This window comes from Pecten maximus, chromosome 4 (genome assembly GCF_902652985.1).
Source record: "Pecten maximus chromosome 4, xPecMax1.1, whole genome shotgun sequence".
Classification (NCBI taxonomy): Eukaryota; Metazoa; Mollusca; class Bivalvia; order Pectinida; family Pectinidae; genus Pecten; species Pecten maximus.
In genome coordinates this window covers 1135928-1161991 of record NC_047018.1, presented here as the reverse complement: position 1 = coordinate 1161991, position 26064 = coordinate 1135928, and the positions used below count along the sequence as shown (strand labels likewise).

At 34.1% G+C, this 26064-nt stretch overlaps 1 protein-coding gene across 1 annotated transcript in view; it reads right to left on the bottom strand.

Moving 5' to 3' along the window:
- Positions 1-10457, bottom strand: part of LOC117324926 (nucleolar protein 10-like) — a 39157-nt gene extending 28700 nt beyond the window's left edge. The window contains exons 1-4 of the mRNA XM_033880768.1: positions 10278-10457; positions 5568-5613; positions 5190-5288; positions 340-455 (exon numbers count right to left, since the gene is read on the bottom strand). Of these exons, the coding sequence (XP_033736659.1) occupies positions 340-455; positions 5190-5288; positions 5568-5613; positions 10278-10343 (327 nt within the window). The 5' untranslated portion in view covers positions 10344-10457. The remainder of the gene's footprint in view (positions 1-339; positions 456-5189; positions 5289-5567; positions 5614-10277) is intronic.
- Between the last annotated feature and the right edge of the window lie 15607 nt (positions 10458-26064).

The following is a 26064-nucleotide window of genomic DNA, read 5'->3' as shown; positions in this document are numbered from 1 at the left end:
ATCTAAATTATATGTACAATCACGAGCTGATATCTAAATTAGGTACAATCACGAGCTGATATCTAAATCATATGTACAATCACGAACTGATATCTAAATCATATGTACAATCACGAGCTGATATCTAAATCATATGTACAATCACGAGCTGATATCTAAATTATATGTACAATCACGAACTGATATCTAAATTATATGTACATCATGAGCTGATATCTAAATTATATGTACAATCATGATCACCAGCTTGGTAGTCATCATCATTTTGACTATACATAGTGTATAAATCTGATATTTTTATCTTGAAATTATAATGTAAAAGAGCTTATATCAACTTACTTTTGAATAGTCTTTATCCAATAATAAGAACTTAACAACATCAGAGTCCAGTCCACGTTCAAACTTGAGAGACATCTGAGAGACATCATAACATCTAAACCTTGGCTTGTAGGTTCCTGGAGTATAAAACATACATCACTCTTCTGGAGTATAAAACATACATCACTCTTCTGTAGTATAAAACATACATCACTGGAGTATAAAACATACATCACTCTTCTGTAGTATAAAACATACATCACTCTTCTGTAGTATAAAACATACATCACTGGAGTATAAAACATACATCACTCTTCTGTAGTATAAAACATACATCACCCTTCTGTAGTATAAAACATACATCACTCTTCTGTAGTATAAAACATACATCACCCTTCTGTAGTATAAAACATACATCACTCTTCTGTAGTATAAAACATACATCACCCTTCTGTAGTATAAAACATACATCACTCTTCTGTAGTATAAAACATACATCACCCTTCTGTAGTATAAAACATACATCACTCTTCTGTAGTATAAAACATACATCACCCTTCTGTAGTATAAACATACATCACCTTCTGTAGTATAAAACATACATCACCTTCTGTAGTATAAAACATACATCACCTTATGTAGTATAAAACATACATCACCCTTCTGTAGTATAAAACATACATCAACTCTTCTGTAGTATAAAACATACATCACCCTTCTGTAGTATAAAACATACATCACTCTTCTGTAGTATAAAACATACATCACCCTTCTGTAGTATAAAACATACATCACTCTTCTGTAGTATAAAACATACATCACCCTTCTGTAGTATAAAACATACATCACTCTTCTGTAGTATAAAACATACATCACCTCTTCTGTAGTATAAAACATACATCCACTCTCTGTAGTATAAAACATACATCACTCTTCTGTAGTATAAAACATACATCACCTTCTGTAGTATAAAACATACATCACTCTTCTGTAGTATAAAACATACATCACTCTTCTGTAGTATAAAACATACATCACTCTTCTGTAGTATAAAACATACATCACCCTTCTGTAGTATAAAACATACATCACCCTTCTGTAGTATAAAACATACATCACCCTTCTGTAGTATAAACATACATCACCCTTCTGTAGTATAAACATACATCACCTTCTGTAGTATAAAACATACATCACCCTTCTGTAGTATAAAACATACATCACTCTTCTGTAGTATAAAACATACATCACTCTTCTGTAGTATAAACATACATCACCTCTTCTGTAGTATAAAACATACATCACTCTTCTGTAGTATAAAACATACATCACTCTTCTGTAGTATAAAACATACATCACTCTTCTGTAGTATAAAACATACATCACTCTTCTGTAGTATAAAACATACATCACTCTTCTGTAGTATAAAACATACATCACTCTTCTGTAGTATAAAACATACATCACTCTTCTGTAGTATAAAACATACATCACTCTTCTGTAGTATAAAACATACATCACCCTTCTGTAGTATAAAACATACATCACCCTTCTGTAGTATAAAACATACATCACTCTTCTGTAGTATAAAACATACATCACTGTAGTATAAAACATACATCACTCTTCTGTAGTATAAAACATACATCACTGTAGTATAAAACATACATCACCCTTCTGTAGTATAAAACATACATCACCCTTCTGTAGTATAAAACATACATCACCCTTCTGTAGTATAAAACATACATCACTCTTCTGTAGTATAAAACATACATCACTCTTCTGTAGTATAAAACATACATCACCCTTCTGTAGTATAAAACATACATCACCCTTCTGTAGTATAAAACATACATCACCCTTCTGTAGTATAAAACATACATCACCCTTCTGTAGTATAAAACATACATCACCCTTCTGTAGTATAAAACATACATCACCCTTCTGTAGTATAAAACATACATCACCCTTCTGTAGTATAAAACATACATCACCCTTCTGTAGTATAAAACATACATCACTCTTCTGTAGTATAAAACATACATCACCCTTCTGTAGTATAAAACATACATCACTGTAGTATAAAACATACATCACCCTTCTGTAGTATAAAACATACATCACCCTTCTGTAGTATAAAACATACATCACTCTTCTGTAGTATAAAACATACATCACTCTTCTGTAGTATAAAACATACATCACCCTTCTGTAGTATAAAACATACATCACCCTTCTGTAGTATAAAACATACATCACTCTTCTGTAGTATAAAACATACATCACTCTTCTGTAGTATAAAACATACATCACCCTTCTGTAGTATAAAACATACATCACCCTTCTGTAGTATAAAACATACATCACTGTAGTATAAAACATACATCACTCTTCTGTAGTATAAACATACATCACTCTTCTGTAGTATAAAACATACATCACCCTTCTGTAGTATAAAACATACATCACCCTTCTGTAGTATAAAACATACATCACCCTTCTGTAGTATAAAACATACATCACTCTTCTGTAGTATAAAACATACATCACTCTTCTGTAGTATAAAACATACATCACTCTTCTGTAGTATAAAACATACATCACTGTAGTATAAAACATACATCACCCTTCTGTAGTATAAAACATACATCACTGTAGTATAAAACATACATCACTCTTCTGTAGTATAAAACATACATCACTCTTCTGTAGTATAAAACATACATCACCCTTCTGTAGTATAAACATACATCACCCTTCTGTAGTATAAAACATACATCACCCTTCTGTAGTATAAAACATACATCACCCTTCTGTAGTATAAAACATACATCACCCTTCTGTAGTATAAAACATACATCACCCTTCTGTAGTATAAAACATACATCACCCTTCTGGAGTATAAAACATACATCACTGTAGTATAAAACATACATCACTCTTCTGGAGTATAAAACATACATCACCCTTCTGTAGTATAAAACATACATCACCCTTCTGTAGTATAAAACATACATCACTCTTCTGGAGTATAAAACATACATCACTCTTCTGTAGTATAAAACATACATCGTCCTTCTGTAGTATAAAACATACATCACCCTTCTGTAGTATAAAACACATCACTCTTCTGGAGTATAAAACATACATCACCCTTCTGTAGTATAAAACATACATCACTCTTCTGGAGTATAAAACATACATCACTCTTCTGTAGTATAAAACATACATCACCCTTCTGTAGTATAAAACATACATCACCCTTCTGGAGTATAAAACATACATCACTCTTCTGGAGTATAAAACATACATCACCCTTCTGTAGTATAAAACATACATCACCCTTCTGTAGTATAAAACATACATCACTCTTCTGGAGTATAAAACATACATCACTCTTCTGTAGTATAAAACATACATCGTCCTTCTGTAGTATAAAACATACATCACCCTTCTGTAGTATAAAACACATCACTCTTCTGGAGTATAAAACATACATCACTCTTCTGGAGTATAAAACATACATCACCCTTCTGGAGTATAAAACATACATCACCCTTCTGGAGTATAAAACATACATCACTCTTCTGTATAAAACATACATCACCCTTCTGTAGTATAAAACATACATCACTCTTCTGTAGTATAAAACATACATCACTCTTCTGTAGTATAAAACATACATCACTCTTCTGTAGTATAAAACATACATCACCCTTCTGTAGTATAAAACATACATCACCCTTCTGTAGTATAAAACATACATCACTCTTCTGTAGTATAAAACATACATCACTCTTCTGTAGTATAAAACATACATCACTGGAGTATAAAACATACATCACTCTTCTGTAGTATATAACATACATCACTCTTCTGTAGTATAAAACATACATCACCCTTCTGTAGTATAAAACATACATCACCCTTCTGTAGTATAAAACATAAATCACTCTTCTGTAGTATAAAACATACATCACCCTTCTGGAGTATAAAACATACATCACCTCAAGTATAAAACAAGCATCTCTTTTCTGGAGTATAAACATACATCACTCTTCTGAATATAAACATACATACCTCTTCTGGAGTATTAAAGATAATATATCGGTATCACAGAGTGTAACACGACTTTGGTCAATAGCTCTAACAAACAGAATAACAACTGGTATACAATTGGCCAATATATACATTAGTTACATATACATTTATAGTTACTGTTTACCACTGTCACGACTACACTCATCTTCACTAGCCAAGGCTTCTGATTATGTTACACTACACGAACCCTTGGCAGATATAGACGTGTTCAAACTGTCGCGCCCTGGAATCCCAGGGCACCCAATCAAATCGCGTTTTACATCCAGGCTTGGTTTCACATTTTACCTAAAAACAGAGACGTACAATCATTGGGAAACATTCGCAGTGATTGATCAATTAATAGAAGTCGTTGATCACATATCTCATCAAAATGACACAAGCCTCCATGTGCGTTTGTAAACATCACCGATGAAGTAAATCGGTAACGTTCGTTTTGATTGGTCGACAATTTCATGTGTAAAGGGTGGTAATTTCGAATCTCCGCTAGAGGGCCAGAACTGACACCTATATCTGCCAAGGGTTCGTGGAGTGTAACGTAATCAGAAGCCTTGTCTAGCGAAGATGGACTACACTAAGACATCAAATTATTTCTCTCTTTCTCATAATTGTCAATTGCCCTTGGCAAACACTGTGTCATCCCCATGTCTGTAATAAAACAGTTTAAAGATTATGGAAATTCTCTGTAACATGATCTAATGAATACCTCAGGCCCTCTGTAATCATCTGTTCATGTATATTAGAAACTTATTGATAAACAAAAACAGTACCTGTTGTACATATATACTGTCCATCTGAAGTGACTTGTACCCCATGACTAACAGTTGGCATCTCAAAATCCTGGAGCAGCTCTATCCTCCGTCGAATGTCTGTTCATTGAAACATAAGATAATGTTACTTCAAGGTCAACATGAACATTAATTGAGTATAGTATTCATATTGGTTTATAGGGAGATTTAACAGATTTTAAAACACACCCACCACATGCACCTTCTTATTGGTTTTGAGGTGGGGAAGGGGACAGTTTGTAATTGTTAATTAAGCTGGTCCTTTTCTGGACCGGGCTTATCCTTTCCTCTCTGACACAGATTTCAAAGAAAAATTGTTGTAAGCGAAGTACTATTTTTTAATCAATTTGTGAAACTTACCAACATCTTGTTTGAGTAAAGCTCTCCTCTTCCTGTCAGAAAGCCACTGTAAACATATACAGAAAAATACCATTCTGTGTGAGAGTTTTAAACACACAAATATTAACATACTTCACTACAACCCATGTATAATATGTGATCATAAGAGTTTTAAACATGCAGATATTAACATACTTCACTACAACCTATGTATAATATGTGATCATAAGAGTTTTAAACATGCAGATATTAACATACTTCACTACAACCCATGTATAATATGTGATCATAAGAGTTTTAAACATGCAGATATTAACATACTTCACTACAACCCATGTATAATATGTGATCATGAGAGTTTTAAACACACAGATATTAACATACTTCACTACAACCCATGTATAATATGTGATCATAAGAGTTTTAAACACACAGATATTAACATACTTCACTACAACCCATGTATAATATGTGATCATAAGAGTTTTAAACATGCAGATATTAACATACTTCACTACAACCCATGTATAATATGTGATCATAAGAGTTTTAAACACACAGATATTAACATACTTCACTACAACCCATGTATAATATGTGATCATAAGAGTTTTAAACACACAGATATTAACATACTTCACTACAACCCATGTATAATATGTGATCATGAGAGTTTTAAACATGCAGATATTAACATACTTCACTACAACCCATGTTGATATGTTATCATAAGAGTTTTAAACACACAGATATTAACATACTTCACTACAACCCATGTATAATATGTGATCATAAGAGTTTTAAACACACAGATATTAACATACTTCACTACAACCCATGTATAATATGTGATCATAAGAGTTTTAAACACACAGATATTAACATACTTCACTACAACCCATGTATAATATGTGATCATAAGAGTTTTAAACACACAGATATTAACATACTTCACTACAACCCATGTTGATATGTTATCATGAGAGTTTTAAACATGCAGATATTAACATACTTCACTACAACCCATGTTGATATGTTATCATGAGAGTTTTAAACATGCAGATATTAACATACTTCACTACAACCCATGTATAATATGTGATCATAAGAGTTTTAAACACACAGATATTAACATACTTCACTACAACCCATGTATAATATGTGATCATAAGAGTTTTAAACATGCAGATATTAACATACTTCACTACAACCCATGTATAATATGTGATCATAAGAGTTTTAAACACACAGATATTAACATACTTCACTACAACCCATGTATAATATGTGATCATGAGAGTTTTAAACACACAGATATTAACATACTTCACTACAACCCATGTATAATATGTGATCATAAGAGTTTTAAACACACAGATATTAACATACTTCACTACAACCCATGTATAATATGTGATCATAAGAGTTTTAAACATGCAGATATTAACATACTTCACTACAACCCATGTATAATATGTGATCATAAGAGTTTTAAACACACAGATATTAACATACTTCACTACAACCCATGTTGATATGTTATCATGAGAGTTTTAAACATGCAGATATTAACATACTTCACTACAACCCATGTTGATATGTTATCATGAGAGTATGACCGATAGAAATAGTATTAATTATGTTATATAACATATATACACATATATATAGATAACAGGATAAGGCTGTCCACTGTATAGGTACAGGTGCCATATCTGGTCCCATTAACCCAGGACTGAAGGGAAGGGTCTGTCCCCCATGGTGACCATATGGTACAGGAGACTTTCCAAGCTAAAGATAGTTTAAGAGATTGTGTTTGTTTCAAATTGAAAACAATAAATAACTTAATAACTATTTTATTGTGGACTATAATATCCATACCATTATTAGATGCAGTAAGTGTTCTATAATTTATGTTCTAGAATTTATAAATTGTTTTATAATTCAATAGACTACATAGTTTAGAAGCTGTGGAACTTTTACTGAAATGTTCAGTAGATGGAAGTCTGTATTTCTAAGGTAACATTTATACTTAATAATGGTTTTATATATACTGTATTCTATATCAGTAGAAAGTAGAAGAAGTCCTCTTTTAGATTTAACTTTTATATTGATTGTAAATATATAGTAAAGTTCAAATGAAACTAGTATAAGAAATACAATCTGGTCCTGTCAAGCAATATCCAGAGATCCCTAGGGATTCTATACTGGGTGTCCTCCGCGAGGGACGAGCTGTAACTATAAAGTAAGGGCTAAGAGCCCAAAATAAGGGAAAACTCCGCCGTAGCCGGTCCCAAGCCCGCGTTGAGAAAGGAGGAGGGGATCGATCACCAACTGACAACATCTAACAGTCACCCCGGACTAATGTTCTAACCTAGAGTCGCGAGTAGAGGTTGTAACCTAAATCGAGACTTTAAACCAGCAACATCATCATCAAAGTCAGGGAAATCTAAAGAAGGAGAACATTCCATAAAAAGGAGAATCAGAGATTCCAAAATAGGAGAATGAATTAGAAAGGAAGATTCCATTAGAAGGACTATATCAATTAGAAGGAGGTTTTCTTGGATACTTTAATTTTATATTTATATTCAGACTCTGGCATGGTTTAGAGTCGACAGTGAACAGTCAAGTTCGATGTATGGAATTAAATGAGGATTTAGAATCTATCAACAACTGGGCTAGCCAATGAAAAATAATCTTCAACCCAAATAAAACTATAGCATTAACCGTAACAAAAAAAAACAGAAATCATCCAACACTTATTTTTGATAATCAGCCTCTGAATGAGAAAGATATACATAAACATCTAGGAGTCACATTAAATTCTAAAGGCACATGGAGCAATCATATTCAAGATATTTATGAAAAAGGTTATAAAAGATTAAACATTTTAAGAATGCTCAAACATAAAATTGATAGGAACTCATTAATTACACTATTTTGTTCATATGTTAGACCAATTTTAGAATATTCAGATACCGTTTGGGATAATTGTACTACTGCAGAGTCGAAATTACTTGAATCAATTCAAATTGAAGCAATGAAAATAATAACTGGGTTAAGAAGTGGAACATCTCATCATAAACTTTACAATGAAACTAATTTAGAACCACTTATTGAAAGACGTCGCAAACATAAACTTATCCTAATGTATAAAATATTGAACAAAATGACTCCTGAATATTTATTTGATATTGTTAGACCCTATATTAATAATAATGCTCCACATCATAACCTTAGAAATCATAGATTCTTTAATATTCCTCGATGCAGAACAAACTTGTATGATAACAGCTACTTCATTGATGTCATGAAAATTTGGAACTCCCTTGAAACAGACTTAACTAGTGCTCCTTCACTGAATATTTTTAAATCTAAATTGAATAGAAGTAGGCCTTTAAACACTGATACTACTCACTTATTTAAACTTTGCTCACCTAGAAAATTAAATATCACTCTTTGCCAATTAAGAAACTCTGCTAGCAACTTAAATTATCACAGATTAATAGATCATCTAATTCCAAATTCAGCCTGTTCCTGTGGTTATTACTCTGAGGATCTAGACCATTACTTCTTCTATTGTCCAAATTACAACCATATAAGGCACTTTATACATGACATATTTATACAAGTTGGTTTTATAGATATTAACTTACTAACATGTGGTAACTATGAACTTTCACTTGATCTTAACAAATTTGTTTTAAGTAATGTAGAAAGATTTATAACTAATTCGAGAAGGTTTTAATTCCCATTGAATCAATTAATTATATAATATTTCATTAATATGTATGTATATTATTATCATTGTTCAATAAAATACTCATCTTTCTCAATGTCAGGTAGGTGAAGCGCTTTTGCTCTACAAAATTTTGTATAATTATCTATTTTTTATATATATATATATAATGTTTACGTATATAAATAAAAATATTTCCTGAACTTTTGATACTTTTCAACTAGAAATTATTCCATTAAACTATGAAAAACTACTTAAACTATTACAATGATGTGTGTATGAGTGTATGAGTGTATGTTCAAATGTTATAAATAACCCTAATTATATAGCTCTATTGTTCAAGTTGTCTAGAAAAATGCTATCAATATTATATTATCAAAATGTCATTTACATATGTATGTGGGAGAAGACTGATATAGGCTAAGCCTGTTGTCAAATCCCTTTGTACTATAAGATCTTGTACAATAAAATTTGTTGAAATTGAAAAAAAGTATGGATGATATATATGGGTGTGACTGAGAGCTATTGGAGAACTATGTATCATCCATACTTGGAACTTGACTGTTCACTGTCGACTCTAAACCATGCCAGAGTCTGAAGATAGAGATAATAAAACATTGGGAATGGCAACCAATGGACTGGTGTGATATATTTTGTGACATCATTATGGAGAGCAATTATATAAGGATTATGGCCGAAAACGACAGTCGGTCATACAGAAAAAAAACTGTATGACCGACTGTCGTTTTCGGCCAAAATGAATCCTTATATAATTGCTCAAGACCATGATTTACCTGCAAAATGTTATATGAATCGTTTTATAGCAACCATATACTTGAAACCAACATTCTATAAGTATTTTATTGCTATAATACGATTTCTTCTAGTCTTACTCATCATAATTAATGAAAAATCATACTCCTGTCCACAAGTACCCGTGACAGGAATATGGACCGTGCTACCGATTCATTAACTCAAAACCTATATCTTACCTCAGGAAGTGATTTACCAGCGCTTAGATTGTAGATGTTTATGTTATTTGGATTTGAAACCTGCATTTTCGTTGATTCTATTTCATTATGCAGTTGAAAATATGTAGCAAATGTCACTAACAAGCTGACTAAGGAGACATCTTAATATTAACACACAGCACACCACACACGTGGGTTTGTTTTTCGTGAAGAGCTTCAAACAAGGGAGGTAATTCTTCCATCTCAAGAAAAGGTATCACACAACTAATTATTTCACTATAAGCTATTACCAAAGACTCGATCCGCTCAGTCGCTCATTTAAAGTTTAAATGTTGATACATATCAAATTAAAGTTTGAAGATTTTCCTACCTGAAAAATGATGTTATTGGACAAGTTCGATGGCATGTAATAACACACCAGTACTTGGAAGATAGCAATCCTGATATTTACAATGGAATGCAATCCGAGCCAACAAGCGGGATTAAGTTAATATGACTTGTTGCGCCAGTTTTGTAAAATATACATTTTACAGTTAAACAACACAGCTTACATTTGTAAATCCCAAATATCCGTGCTTTCTAGAGTGAAATAATCACAAGTTAAATCCCAAATACTCGTGTTTTCTAGACCAACAATGTTTATATCCCAAATACCCGTGTTTTCTAGAGTGAAATAATCACAAGTTAAATCCCAGATCCCCGTGTTTTCTAGAGTGATATAATCACAAGTTAAAATCCCAGATACCCGTGTTTTCTAGAGTGAAATAATCACAAGTTAAATCCCAGATACCCGTGTTTTCTAGAGTGAAATAATCACAAGTTAAATCCCAGATACCCGTGTTTTCTAGACCAACAATGCTTGTATCCCAAATACCCGTGTTTTCTAGACCAACAATGTTTATATTCCAAATACCCCTATTTTCTAGATCAACAAAGTTTATATCCCAAATACCCGTGCTTTCTAGAGACACAAAGTCACGTTATATCCAAAATAATCTTGTTGAGATTCAAAATACAGTGATACTCTTTGATAGCTCGAAGACATGATTATATGATATGTGATAGCTTAGCAGATAGTGAAATTATAAACATACACGAGGTATCTCGAATACTGGGTCATTTTCCCCGACTTCGATATAGCGAGGTTTGACTATCAGCTAAATATCTGGTTGAAAATCGACTACTCATTAGTCCAGTTTCTAAGCGTACGAGGAAATGATTGGATTTGAATTTTGCCGGACATATTGTATTTCTATACACATTTTCCAGCGGTGTCAAAGGGCCTCAATACCGATCTTATAGAACTCCTCTTCTTGTCTGTTTAGAAAGTCACCCACTGCATGTTAGGGTTAGGGTGCCTGAAATAGCTGTTTTCAGTTTTGGAAATAGATGAAAGTCTTATGAAAGCCACAATCGTGAATGGTAGTTATGGCAATGACAGACTCTTTCACCCTTACCCTAACCCTTGTCTTGTTTACTTTAGATTGCTACCTGGTCGATATAAACTAACAAAATGAGACCAGTCCTTGGGTACACGGCCCTATATATATAGTCAGGGGATAGTAGGACTTTTAAAAAAAAAAAAAATCATTGAGCATCTCCTTCAATACGAGGCTCACAACTCATCAGTCAGTCCTAGTACATCATATATGAAGGGTTTATCAGTCTCATTCAGGCCTGACTCATAGGGGTTTCTACTTCCTTATATTACATTGTTGATGAATGTGAGTTCGATCTGAATTTTAAACAGTTTTCTCGAGCTTCATCAAAGCACCAAACGCCATCAGACTGAATGGCTGGACCTACCTGTATTCTAAGTACGATACTCTGTGTCTACATCTATCTTTTTCAGGATGTGGAGTTGTCAGGTAAGTCAATACTCCTCAGCGTACTTTCTCCCTACACATTAAGCAGACCCGTCCCCATTTTTGTTAGATTAAGAAGGGTTATTTTATACAGACTATTCTAGGTTTCTTCGCCAATTCGCAACGAAAATAACGCCAGTAATACTTTCAAAACTAACAGGAAATGACTGAAGCTAAGCCGTCTCTATGACCACCTGACAAACGAATAAATTACTTGTATCACTGAGATACTGGATAATTCATATCAATGGTTTAATGATGGTCGTGTTGTTCCTTGTTGATCTTTGATGCAGGCAAATTTTAAAGTGTTTCTAATTTAGACTAAGTGAAATCACGAATTCGTTTCAGAAATTGTTTCTTTAAAAAGAAAAACAAGTCAAAGCACCGAGTACATGCCAACAGATGGATCTAAATTGTTGACCCTGCCTGAGAATGTCGTGGACGGAAACTTAAATCAGCAACTGTCTGGAAATTCCTGTACACATCAAGCCTTAGGATTACAGGAGGTTTGGTGGAAAGTCGATCTACAGAGACAAGTCAACATTGAGAAGGTCAAAATATATTTCTGGAATGAGGGAATTTTCTGGGGTAAGACTATCTATTATACAGGCGTTTTCATATTACAGTGTATGTAGTCAATACAAATCATATGGAAATCGAAAGTATCACTCAATCAGAAGTATCAGTCAATCAGACGTATCACTCACTTGGAAGTATCTATCAATCTGAAGTGTAACTCAATCAGAAATATCACTCAACCAGAAGTGTCAATCAGAATTATCACTCAATAAGAAATATCAATCAGAAGTATCACTCAATCAGAAGTATCACTCAATCAGAAGTATCACTCAATCAGAAGAATCACTCAATCAGAAATATCACTCAATCAGAAATATCACTCAATCAGAGGTATCACTCAATCAGAAATATCACTCAATCAGAAGTATCACTCAATCAGAAATATCACTCAATCAGAAATATCACTCAATCAGAAGTATCACTCAATCAGAAGTATCACTCAATCAGAAGTATTACTCAATCGGAAATATCACTCAATCAGAAGTATCACTCAATCAGAAATATCACTCAATCAGAAATATCACCCCATCAAAATTATCACTCAATCAGAAGTATCACTCAATCAGAAGTATTATTCAATCGGAAATATCACTCAATCGAAGTATCACTCCATCAGAAGTATCACTCAATCAGAAGTATCACTCAATCTGAAGTATCACTCAATCAGAAATATCACTCAATCAGAATTATCACTCAATCAGAAGTATCACTCAATCAGAAGTATCACTCAATCAGAAAGAAGTATCACTCAATCAGAAATATCACTCCATCAGAAATATCACTCAATCAGAAAGACGTATCACTCAATCAGAATTATCACTCAATCAGAAGAATCACTCAATCAGAAATATCACTCAATCAGACGTATTACTAAATCAGAAGTATCACCCAATCAGAAGTATCACTCAATCAGAAGTATCACTCAATCAGAAGTATCACTCAGGTGCTATAGATATGTTGGCCTGTTGAGTAGTATTGTCTAATATTAAAATGTCTCATTCTTTCTGTGTTGTTTTTAGAGTCTCCATGCAAATATATATATTGTTTTTTTTATTTTGCCCCCATATAATCGATTTTAAGTTTGAATTATGGTTTTGTTATTATGTTGGTACTCTTTGTTGTGTTCATACATCAAAATAAGACTTCTACAGAGGAATATTTGTTTGTTCCGTAATCATTACATGTATATATTTTAACTTATATATCGGACGTTGAAGTTGTGTTTTACCGAATTGAAATGTCGCAACTCCAGAACGCAATATTTAAGTATTGATGTAACAATTTCACACGAAATCGACAACAAATACTTGCTTGATTGGATTTTTACATTCTCACGACAGCTGAGGTCATAGGAATACGATGGCCACATAGACAAACGACAAGATATTTGTATAGATTTTTCGTCATGGCATTGTCGTAATACACTCATATTATTCTTCATGTTATTAATCTTAACAATAAATATCTACCGTTAACTTATCTAGCTGGATGGAGAAACCGGGTTGCTGGTTACGAGGTTTACCTGTCAAATACTACAAACGGAGAAGATTTATGTTTCCGTGACGAATCACAGCATGTCAACCAAATTCGAAGTGAAGTCATCCACAATGAATGTAGCGGTACCGCACGGTATGTCACTATACGTAACCACAGAGATAGCCCGACGAGACGAGACTGGTACAGTGATGACGCTCTTCTAGACCTATGTGAAGTACAGGTGTATGGTAAGTAAACACATTTACATAGAAAATTAGGTCACCATCAGCATTACCCCCTAGTTAAGCTATATACAGATTACTATAACCCACAGATATTGATTAGAAAGTGGAGGTTAAACAGAGTTATTGAACTGGGTTTACCGTGTGTTATCGGGGTACATCTTGTATACAATTAGCAGAATGTGTATATAAATACCCAAGGCGATATATCTGTAAGTAACTTTTGACCACACGCACATAACATATATATACTAGTTATTACATATGATCTATTTTAAACTTAGTAGATTCCCTCTTCTCATTAAATAGTTTATCAACTATAAAAGTCATAAACATTTCATATAGCATGCTCATTAATATTGTTGTAAAAGTACATTGTATGTACATCAGAGAAATGTATTTAAGAAGGTGCACCATAAAGAGAAAGATGATACATTTGTTTATTTGTAAAATACTGGCTAAAAATGAATATAAAATTTGCATCATAATTACAAGAGGCCCATTGACCTTTAAGGGCCGCGTTGGCCCAATGGTTTCAAGGTTTCAATGTTTTATTGGTTCACTCTGACACACTGATGTGTGTAACAAGAGGTCATACATGTTATATAATATTACAACATGATTCATGAAAATGTATACATGTATAATATAAGTACATAGCAATATAAGTAATGGTACAAGTACAATTGAAGAGCATGCATGGTTTGGTAAAGGAGTAAATATTACTTTGCAATTAATTTACTTAACTTCTCAACAAATCTATAAATTTTCAAATAAGTTTTAACATTAAATATTTGAAACATTCCTTTCATTTTGTCATAATTCGGATAGGTGTAGTAGTATTTTGGTATATATTTTTCTCTCAACAATTTCACATATTCATATTCACATTTAAATAAATAATGAAATTCATTTCCAATATCAGATTGACACAAATTACAGATTCTTTCCTTACGAGGTATAACAAGCCATCTTCCTGATTCTATAGGTAAATTAATATTTGAAGTTCTAAATTTGTACATAATTATTCTATCTTTTTCATTAAAATTTAATAAATACTTTTCTTGTCCAAATTGAGTTTTAAATATAAAATATGTTTGTCCTTTTGATGAATTAGTAATATCATCAAACCATTTCTGTATAAATTGATCCTTTAATCTATCTTAAACTAATCTCTTCAATTCAACTTTGAAAAACCGAACATGTCGTTTGGTACATCCACACAAAATTAACCCTGTTTGGGAAAAAATATCTTTAACATATGATATCCATCTAAATGACATTAACCCAGTTTCATGTAAAGTGTATAATAGTCTATAAATATTGCTAGAAAGTTTATTTGAGGTTATCAGGTTATGCCAAAACGTTATAAATCTACATTTGATCTCAATATCGAGAGGGTATCTACCTAACTCTCCATAAACCATAAAATTATTTGTACTTTTTCTTAATTTAAGTATATTTTTGCAAAATTGTAAATGGATTCTTTCTATAATTTTGGTATTTTCAAATCCCCATATTTCAGATGAATACAATAAAAGTGGCATAACAAGTGAATAAAATTTTTCAATTGGAGATCAACTGGAAACGTAATGTTCCTAAGTTTCTTGTAAATGGCGAAAACTGACTTGTGGGCTTGCTCTGCAACTTTTTTCCTAGCTTGAAAAAAACTTCCATTAAAGTTAAAAAATATTCCTAGATAGGTGTACCCTTCAAGTATTTCTAATTCAGAGTTGCACAATTTAAAATGGTGATTTTGTACACATTTCCGTTTTGAAAAGATGACAACTTTTGTTTTTCTTATATTAAGTTCTAATTTCCATATTGCACAATATTGTTCAAATGCATTTAATGATTGTTGTAAACCGTCTATTGTTTCTGATAAAATTACTGTATCATCCGCATATAAAATAATAAAAAGTTTTAAATACCTTTCAATATTGTCTGCATATAGTCTGTCTAAAGTTTGGAGACAATCAACATTTTTTTCAATAAGATAAGATTCGAGATCATTAAGATAAATTGAAAATAAAAATGGTGACAAATTTCCCCCGTTTTAAACCGATCTGACAGCTGAAAAAATCTGATTCTTCGCAACCATTTTTAACACATGATTTGGTATCTTCATATAATTTAAAAATAACATTGAACATTTTTCCACTGACATGTGTCCCGACACTTTAACACTAGCCCTCCACCTCTGGGTTGCGAATTCGAAACCTACGTGGGACAGTTGCCAGGTACTGACCGTAGGCCGGTGGTTTTTCTCCAGGTACTCCGGCTTTCCTCCACCTCGAAAACCTGGTAAGTCCTTAAATGACCCCGGCTGTTAATAGGACGTTAAACCAAAACAAACCAAAACCGTGCAATGTTCAACCGAGCTAACTTGTGTATGAAGGCGATGAGATATAAACTTTCAAGACTAATAAAGAATTGTGTATGAAAAAAAGGTCGTCAGTCTCACGAATCATCTTATTTTATCACTGTTTCTGAGATTAACTTTCCACACTGGGAAATCGTCAATGTAATCCAGTATAAGTTCAAATTTACTGAATCTAATTAAAAATTAATTTCTAATTTCATTTTTACAACTCGTATTTGATACAATTTGGGGAAGTAATGAAAGGTATACTATTACCATTAGCCAATTGTAGGTACAATACTACATGTAGTTATTTTTGCTCTACATATAATATTGTATATCACATGCGTTAATTAACGTCCAGGTTCAAAATCAAAGTTTTTAAGTCAAATTTAATCATGGACGAGGACCAACATTGAGTTTTTGTTACCAATATATATTAAGTTGTCGACGTCATTATAAATATTAAATACAAGAAAGTCTACAGAAAATACATGTAAGCATTTGGTTTCCAAAATGATAAGTATCTTAAGAGTACACAGTTGTTTGATATCTTCTAACAAAGTGATCGGTTAACTTCGTTTATGATGTTATCTTGTCAGGTCTTTCCTCCCACAGGTTGTGATCAAGGCAGATACGGAAAAGACAACTGTGACAAGAACTGTTCCTCGAATTGTCCGGGAACGCTCTGTCATCCAAGATCAGGACGTTGCCTATGTAAGTTATGAAGTAAATCATTTTTATATTACTTTCCTTTTTTTAACTAATCGACATTAAATCGCGATATCAATACATAGATCAATTATACAATGTATATCTGATGTAACTTATCTAAATTTGTTGCATCAGTATAAGTTTCCAATGTACATGTGATGTATAAATTTGTTGTATGAGTATAAGTTTCCAATGTACATGTGATATATAAATTTATTGAATTGTATATTCAACTCATCAAGACTGCGGTGACAACACATACACTGTAACTAGTTCACGGGGACCAGTCTGCAGGCCTTGTCCAAAAACTTGTGCTGGTAAATGTGACAACACCAAAACCTGTGATGGTAAGTTGACGTGGTTTTGTTTTTTTAATTCTTTCTACTTCTAAAGACAATCCGTTCATTGTTGATATTTAGTAGAACACGAGAAAATTAAAGGAGCTGACATGATACGATACAGCTTGTTGTTTTACGGTCTTATGTATTTCACTAAAATTTAAAAACGAGGACACTCTTATTTGGTAGTTATCTTATTCGATTGTCTGTGAATGGTTTATTGTCGGGGTATAACCCCAGTGCTTTGTTCATGTAGGATCATCAAAGTTATGGGTAAATATTAGGAAGGCCACGTGCTTTGTACGGAAAGAAAATATTTCACCCTTTTTTTTAATCTTTGAACTTTCATTCTTCTAGAACATATCTCTTGTCTCTATGCTACGTTGCACCATTGACATTTTTTTAGAAATGGGTGATGATGACAGTGTAACGTGGACTGGAATTAGATAACTGTGACTCGTACTTTTGTATTTTATAATAAGTCACAAAAGGTTGTCGTACAGAAATCTCGTTGTTTATAGTTAACGCAATACCATCAATATTTGTGTGTACCCGAAGTCGGTCACTCTAACATAGCTTTTGATATTTGGCCTCGACAAATTGCCAGCAAGTTAAGGTACGTTTTTTCGTACTTTTTCACATCGAAATTCTTTAAGTCAATCATTGAAATCAATCAAACAAACACCAACATACTTACATGACTTAATCAATATCATAGAAAATTCATACACATTCAGATATCACAACAAAGTTTTAAAATTTTACCAATGTGATTTTGTGAAGCATTTTTCCATATGGTAGAACAGAAATGGTGATTGATGAAACAATTGTAGTAAGTCAGACAGGATGATTCGGTGACAAAAGGTCGAATACGTCTCATTTGGAATATTTGGTAAGATACCTTTTTTGATGTTTCTGCAATTTGTTTGTCCCACATTAGACAATCATCTATGGTAATTCCGAGAGGTTTATCTTGTTTCACATTTTCTATTGTTACATCGCTTATTGAGACAGAGAGCTGTGCGGTTTGTCTAGATTTCCGTTGAGATGTTCCAATTAGCATAACTTTAGTTTTTTTTCTGTATTGACATTTTGTTTACATCACACCAATTTTGAATAGATCTGGCGTCATCATTTAAATTTTGATTCATGTTCTCAACTGATTTGACTTGTGCATGGGCGGCTGTGTCAACCGCATACATGTTCACTGTTGAATATTTTGTTACTAAAGGCAAATCATTCACATATAAGATAAACATTAGCGGCCCGAGTATTGAGCCCTAGGGGACACCGACTGTGAGGGGTTGGGGATCTCTTTGAGAGTTTTTGAAATTAATTCATTATTAATAATTAGATTATAAGATAAATAAAAAGGACGTTTCGACAAATTTATAGAGTGAAAAAGGAAAACATTCCTAATTAACGAAATATGATAAATCTTTTGTAACTTATATCACTCGATCAAGTATATGATAGATTTGGTATCAATGCGAAAGAAAAGTCGAAAGTATCAACACAATTATATATAATAATAAAAAGACTGCCAGGCGTAATCGCGCCGTGTCTAATCGATAAATAGCAATGACTGAAGGAATGGAGGGTTATAATATGATTATCTCTATGGCGTATAGTTATGTTAATTGACTGAACACGTGTTCCGTTAGTGTAGGGTTTAAGCGTGCTGGCCTTCCGGCAATATTACTTTGGTTTAATTTTCGTATCAGATTCGTATGGGTATATTCTCAAGAGTCGGCTCAGTTTACAAATCATGTATGCTTTCCCAGAATATCATCAGTTCCTATCACTTTAAAGCCCCTTGTAAGGTATTGCAAAGAGTTTTGATTTTTTCCTGCACAATGAAGTTAGTCTTATCCAATACAATATCATATGGACAAAGGAGTCTGTAGTGTGTGACGGAATGTTTCCGGTGGGAGTTTGTAGTCTGTGACGGAATGTTTCCGGTGGGAATTTGTGGTCTGTGACGCAATGTTTCCGGTGGGAGTTTGTAGTCTGTGACGGAATGTTCCCGGTGGGAGTTTGTAGTCTGTGACGGAATGTTCCCGGTGGGAGTTTGTATTCTGTGACGGAATGTTTCAGTTGGGAGTTTGTAGTCTGTGACGGAATGTTTCAGGTGGGAGTTTGTAATCTGTGACGCAATGTTTCGGGTGGTAGTTTGTAGTCTGTAACGCAATGTTTCGGGTGGGAGTTTGTATTCGGTGACAGAATGTTTCTGATGGGAGTATGTAGTCTGTGACGGAATGTTTCGGGTGGGCGTTTGTAGTCTGTGACGCAATGTTTCGGGTGGGAGTTTGTATTCGGTGACGGAATGTTTCGGGTGGGAGTTTGTAGTCTGTGACGGGATGTTTCGGGTGGGAGTTTGTAGTCCGTAACGGAATGTACCGGGTGGGAGCTTGTTGTCTGTGACGGAATGTATCGGGTGGAAGCTTGCAGTCTGTGACGGAATGTTTCGGGTGTGAGTTTGTAGTCTGTGACGGAATGTTTCGGGTGTGAGTTTGTAGTCTGTGACAAAATGTTTCGGGTGGGAGTTTGTAGTCTGTGATGGAATGTTTCGGGTGGGAGTTTGTAGTCTGTGACGGAATGTTTCGGCTGGGAATTTGTAGTCTGTGACGGAATGTTTCGGTGGGAGTTGCAGTCTGTGACGGAATGTTTCGGGTGTGAGTTTGTAGTCTGTGACGGAATGTTTAGGGTGGGAGTTTGTAGTCTGTGACGGAATGTTTAGGGTAGGGGTTTGTAGTCTGTGACGGAATGTTTCGGGTGGGAATTTGTAGTCTGTGACGGAATGTTTCCGGTGGGAGTTTGTAGTCTGTGACGGAATGTTTCCGGTTAGAGTTTGTAGTCCGTGACGGAATGTTTCGGGTGGGAGTTTGTAGACTGTGACGGAATGTTTCGGGTGGGGGTATGCAGTCTGTGGCGGAATGTTTCGGATGGGAGTTTGTAGTCTGTGACGGAATGTTTCAGGTGGGAGTTTGTAGTCTGTGACGGAATGTTTCGGATGGGTGTTTGTAGTCCGTGACGGAATTTTTCGGGTGGGAGTTTGTAGGCTGTGACGGAATGTTTCGGGTGGGGGTATGAAGTCTGTGGCGGAATGTTTCGGGTTTGAGTTTGTAGTCTGTGACGGAATGTTTCTGTTGGGAGTTTGTAGGCTGTGATGGAATGTTTCCGGTGGGAGTTTGTAGTCTGTGACGGAATGTTTCCGGTGGGAGTTTGTAGTCTGTGACGGAATGTTTCGGGTGGTAGTTTGTAGTCTGTGACGGAATGTTTCCGGTGGGAGTTTGTAGTCTGTGACGGAATGTTTCCGGTGGGAGTTTGTAGTCTGTGACGGAATGTTTCCGATGGGATTTTTTAGTCTGTGACGGAATGTTTTTTGGTGTGAGTTTGTAGTCTGTGACGGAATGTTTCGGGTGGGAGATTGTAGTCTGTGACGGAATGTTTCGGGTGGGAGTTTGTAGTCTTTGATGGATTGTTTCGGGGGGACTTTGTAGTCTGTGATGGAATGTTTTTTGGTGTGAGTTTGTAGTCTGTGACGGAATGTTTCCGATGGGAGTTTGTAGTCTGTGACGGAATGTTTCGGGTTGGAGTTGGAAGTCTGTGACGGAATGTTTCCGGTGGGAGTTTGTAGTCTGTGACGGAATGTTTCCGATGGTGTTTGTAGTCTGTGACGGAATGGTTCCGATGGGAGTTTGTAGTCTGTGACGGAATGTTTCGAGTTGGAATTTGTAGTCTGTGACGAAATGTTTCGGGTGGGAGTTTGTAGTCCGTGACGGAATGTTTCCGGTGGAGTTTGTAGTCTGTGACTTGAGTGTAACAACATTTTCTGTGAATTGGGTCCAATCATCAACCATATGAGTTCTATGTATCTTGAGTGACTTTGAATTTTGATGAAGGGAGGCAATTACATTACGGCATAAGGACTGGAACGCGGGTCAGCGTTTTTGTAATACTGTGTATTGGACTACGATCGCGACTACGCGAGTGCTATACTTTTATGCTGCAGTCTTTATTTCAGGGCAGGATATGGCGGGCAGGCATATAATTATAATTTTTGGTGTCATATTATTTAATTCTGGTGGTATTAATTATACTAGACTGTGCTCTGGTCGGCCAATAGTCTTGCTATGGTTTACCCTGGGGGACTAAATCTTGCTAAGGAGGTATCCTAGGAGTTTCTGGCAGGCCAGTGCTAAGTCTAAATATAATAATCCTGATCTTGTAATGCTTGCCACGTGATATCCTGGGAGCTAAAGGCAGGATTATGGTTTTCTCCAGGCTGGAGATGTTGGTTCCTCTTGCGAGAGGTGGTTTCGGATTTTTACAAGTGCAGGCAAAATCTGCTAGGTCAGAGGGCAAGGGGCTTTATGTCCGGGTACCTGCGGGTAGACATTTAGCATGGGTCCTTGCCTTTGCATGCACTTGTAATACTAAGTTTTGGCTGCGGCCATTGTCATACCAAATTCATAAATTGATAAGCCTGCTCGCCATATTCTGAGGTTGTATACGTTTCATATTAAATGAGGCTGCGGTCATTTAAATCCAAATTCATTGTTTGTTTTTTGTTATAAAGAAGAAAAGTATACTAAAATAATTTCATTTAACGACTTCCCTATGTCGCTTAACACAACTCTTGCTTAAATCAAATACCTAAGCTCAATAAACTGAAGCTGGTGTTATATGTTTCAACTGATAACTTAAGTGAAATCTCTATTTATCGATTTTATTTAGTAATTCGCTAATTCCATTTGCCGATTCATTTGGTGATATCCGAATTCATGATATCATTAAATCAAATTAGTGATAATCCATTTCATATTGAGATATCTCGAAACCAGAAAGATATCTGCTAGTATTTTTATTAATGATTAATACGTCAGAAGAAACTGGTACAAATCATCAATTATGTGGTGGGGAATTTTACTCTAGAGTTAGCTCTACAGTAGGGGTACTAACGATACATTTGCAAATATGATTTCAATAACTATTTCAATATCTTAAATTGATGTATGTGAATATTAATATTAATGTGAATATTAGTCTGTCTGGGTCCTGTTTCAGCTGTTTTATTACTTTGTTTACATACAATCGGAAAGCCACTCGGGCCTTTCCGGTAATATTCCGTTTGATTTACATATTCCGATCAATGACGTACAAAGTGTAGATGTAACAAAAACAAAGTAACATGTACTATGTCAACATGTAACATGTATTTTGTCAGTTACATCAGCTGTTTATGGAATGACAAAACCAGTATTTTAATGCCAGTTGTATTAGTTTCACATTAAATAAATAACATGTATATTGTCAGTTACATCAGATGTTGATGGAATGACAAAACCAGTATTATAATGCCATTGTATTAGTTTTACACTAAACAAAGTAACATGTATATTGTCAGTTACATCAGATGTTGATGGAATGACAAAACCAGTATTATAATGCCAGTTGTATTAGTTTTGCACTAAACAAAGTAACATGTATTTTGTCAGTTACATCAGATGTTGATGGAATGACAACACCAGTATTATAATGCCAGTTGTATTAGTTTTACACTAAACAAAGTAACATGTATATTGTCAGTTACATCAGATGTTGATGGAATGACAACACCAGTATTATAATGCCAGTTGTATTAGTTTTAAACTAAACAAAGTAACATGTATTTTGTCAGGTCCATCATATTTAAAATGTATCATAATGCCCGTTGTTTTAGTTGTAGATCAAACAATATTAGATGTAGATGTAACAAAAACAACGTAACATGTACTATATCAATGACATTGGCTTCTGATACAACAATGAAACACAGGATTTTAATGCCAGTTGTATTAGTTGTATATGTAACATGTGCTTTGTCAGTTATATCATCTGTTGATATTGATATGAGACATATATTATATTGCCAGTTATATTATTACCAATTTTAGTTGTTGATGAAAGAAAACAAAAAAGCATGTACTCTGTCAGTTACATCAGCTGTTGATGTTTATATGAAAAGTGTTTTAATATACCAGTTGTATAGGTTAGAGGACAATATTAATTACAGTAGGTGTAACAAAAACACTGTACACGTACTTTGTCAGTGACATCAGCTGTTACTGTAACGTTAAAAGCTATGCGGAAATGCCAGTTTTTAGCTCACCGGTTACAAGCAAATGCTGTCACCCCAGCGTCTCCATCTGTGTCCCACCCCAAAACTTGTTTTGGAAAGCTTCTAAGTCAAAAAGTATACAGTTCACATCCTTCTAATTCGGTTTATACATTCATTAGAGGTCTAAGAGTAATGTTATGGCAAAATCATGCAGATTTTTTCTCGCAATTTTACCAGTTTGTGAACTCAACGTTTTTGCACCAAAATAAACTTTATTAAGTTTTTGGAGTATATCCAAAATTATGCTCTCACACCTTTCTAATTTGGTTTATGCATTCAGTAGATGTCTGGTAGTGATGTTATGGCAAATTCATGCAAAAAAATATAAATTATGATTCTTTTTTGGCATTTTACCATTTAGTGGACATGATTTTTTTTGCCACATAAACCCTCTTTAAAGATTTTTGGGGTAAGTTTTGGAAAGCTTGTAAGTCCCCTCTTATTTGGTTTATTCATCCATTAGAGGCCTAGGAGCGATATTATGTGACGTACAATTTCATAATGACATGTTTATACATACATAAAAATGAATGTATAGTGTGATTGCTGCCTCCGGTGAGCTTTCGCAATAATTGATTGCACTTGTTTAAGTTGTTGATGCACAATGTCAGTTACAATGACAAATAAATCTTTCATACAACTTTAACTTGCTTTTGTCGTTACTTCTTTCATGTTCCTGTTCATGCAGTTTTAGACTTAATCCATGTTCCTAACAAACTGTCAGGCTTACAGATTTGATTATCAGTTTTCTCGAAATAATTAATCAGAGATATATCCATCAAACTTAGTTGATGAAATGCCTTAACCGTTCGGTCATGTTCGAATGTCACATTTGCCATCGGTGTATTTATGGCTCGGTTATTGATGAAAGTTACAATCTACCCATTCCATGCAATGAATTCATCAGAATATAAGGGTTTCCTTCAAATTTAGTAGAGCTCGGCCAAGATCTTTTGATTTACACAAGAGTTGAGAATCGGAATCTCTAAACCTCAATACAATAACCAAGCTAGAAATCTTCAAAACGTTGCAGTGTCCATCTGACATTCATTTTTTACCTTGAAACTACTTCACAAAATCAAATGCCTTAAATTAATTAATTTGACTGATGCGTTTCTGTAAGTTCCTCAAGTTTGCTGGAACAAGTTAACATCAACGAAATTCAATGTTTTAACTGTAAACATTCAAACGATTGTTGACCAACTAAAATGCATACAATGATCATGTGAGGTTGGTCAGGTCTAAATATGTTATGTAAATATATATATATATATCAGTTCAATCGTTTTTGGTGATAATAAGACTGCATTTAAGAATAAGAAATATAATTTTATTAATGTCTCATTTAAAAAGATACATCCACTTATTCAGCTTGCATTCAATCTGAACTGTGTTTCATTTTTAACTGCATATCTGCATTTTGCATACTTCATCTTGACTATTAACGACACCTGTCGTGTCATATCCGGGGCAAAAAGAATATTAAACGGCTATGCCGAAAAAGAATTGTAAATCATTGTCAATAGATAAAATTGCACAACAGTTTTAGCGCTACAGTACTTTCAGTACTTTGATTTTTTGTATAATGTAGGGAAAGTTAAATATTACTCTGGAAATAACAGACTCGCTACCTGATATACATTGTTCAGTGTATGTTTAATCCACTAGTTTAAGTTTTCCAGTTGCCTGAAGGAAAAGCATCAAAAATACTTCTACACATATATTACAGTTGTATTAGATAACGATTGTGTCAAAACAACAGAGAATACCGATATTAATAGGTAGTTCTACCTCAAAACACGAAAGAAAAATATTGGTTTGATTGGAGAATCTCGAAAAATGGAGAAGATGACTATGAACATAGATCAACATACCGTTATCTACTTTGGTTGGACATGTGAAGAATAGGTACCAGCCGTGTTTAAACGACACACACACACACCCTCACACACCCACACACACACACACACACACACACACAAACACAGAGAGAGAGAGAGAGAGTTCTTACCCTGTATACAATAATTTGATTTTACGACTTCCCTATTCCGCTTCACATATCACCTAAG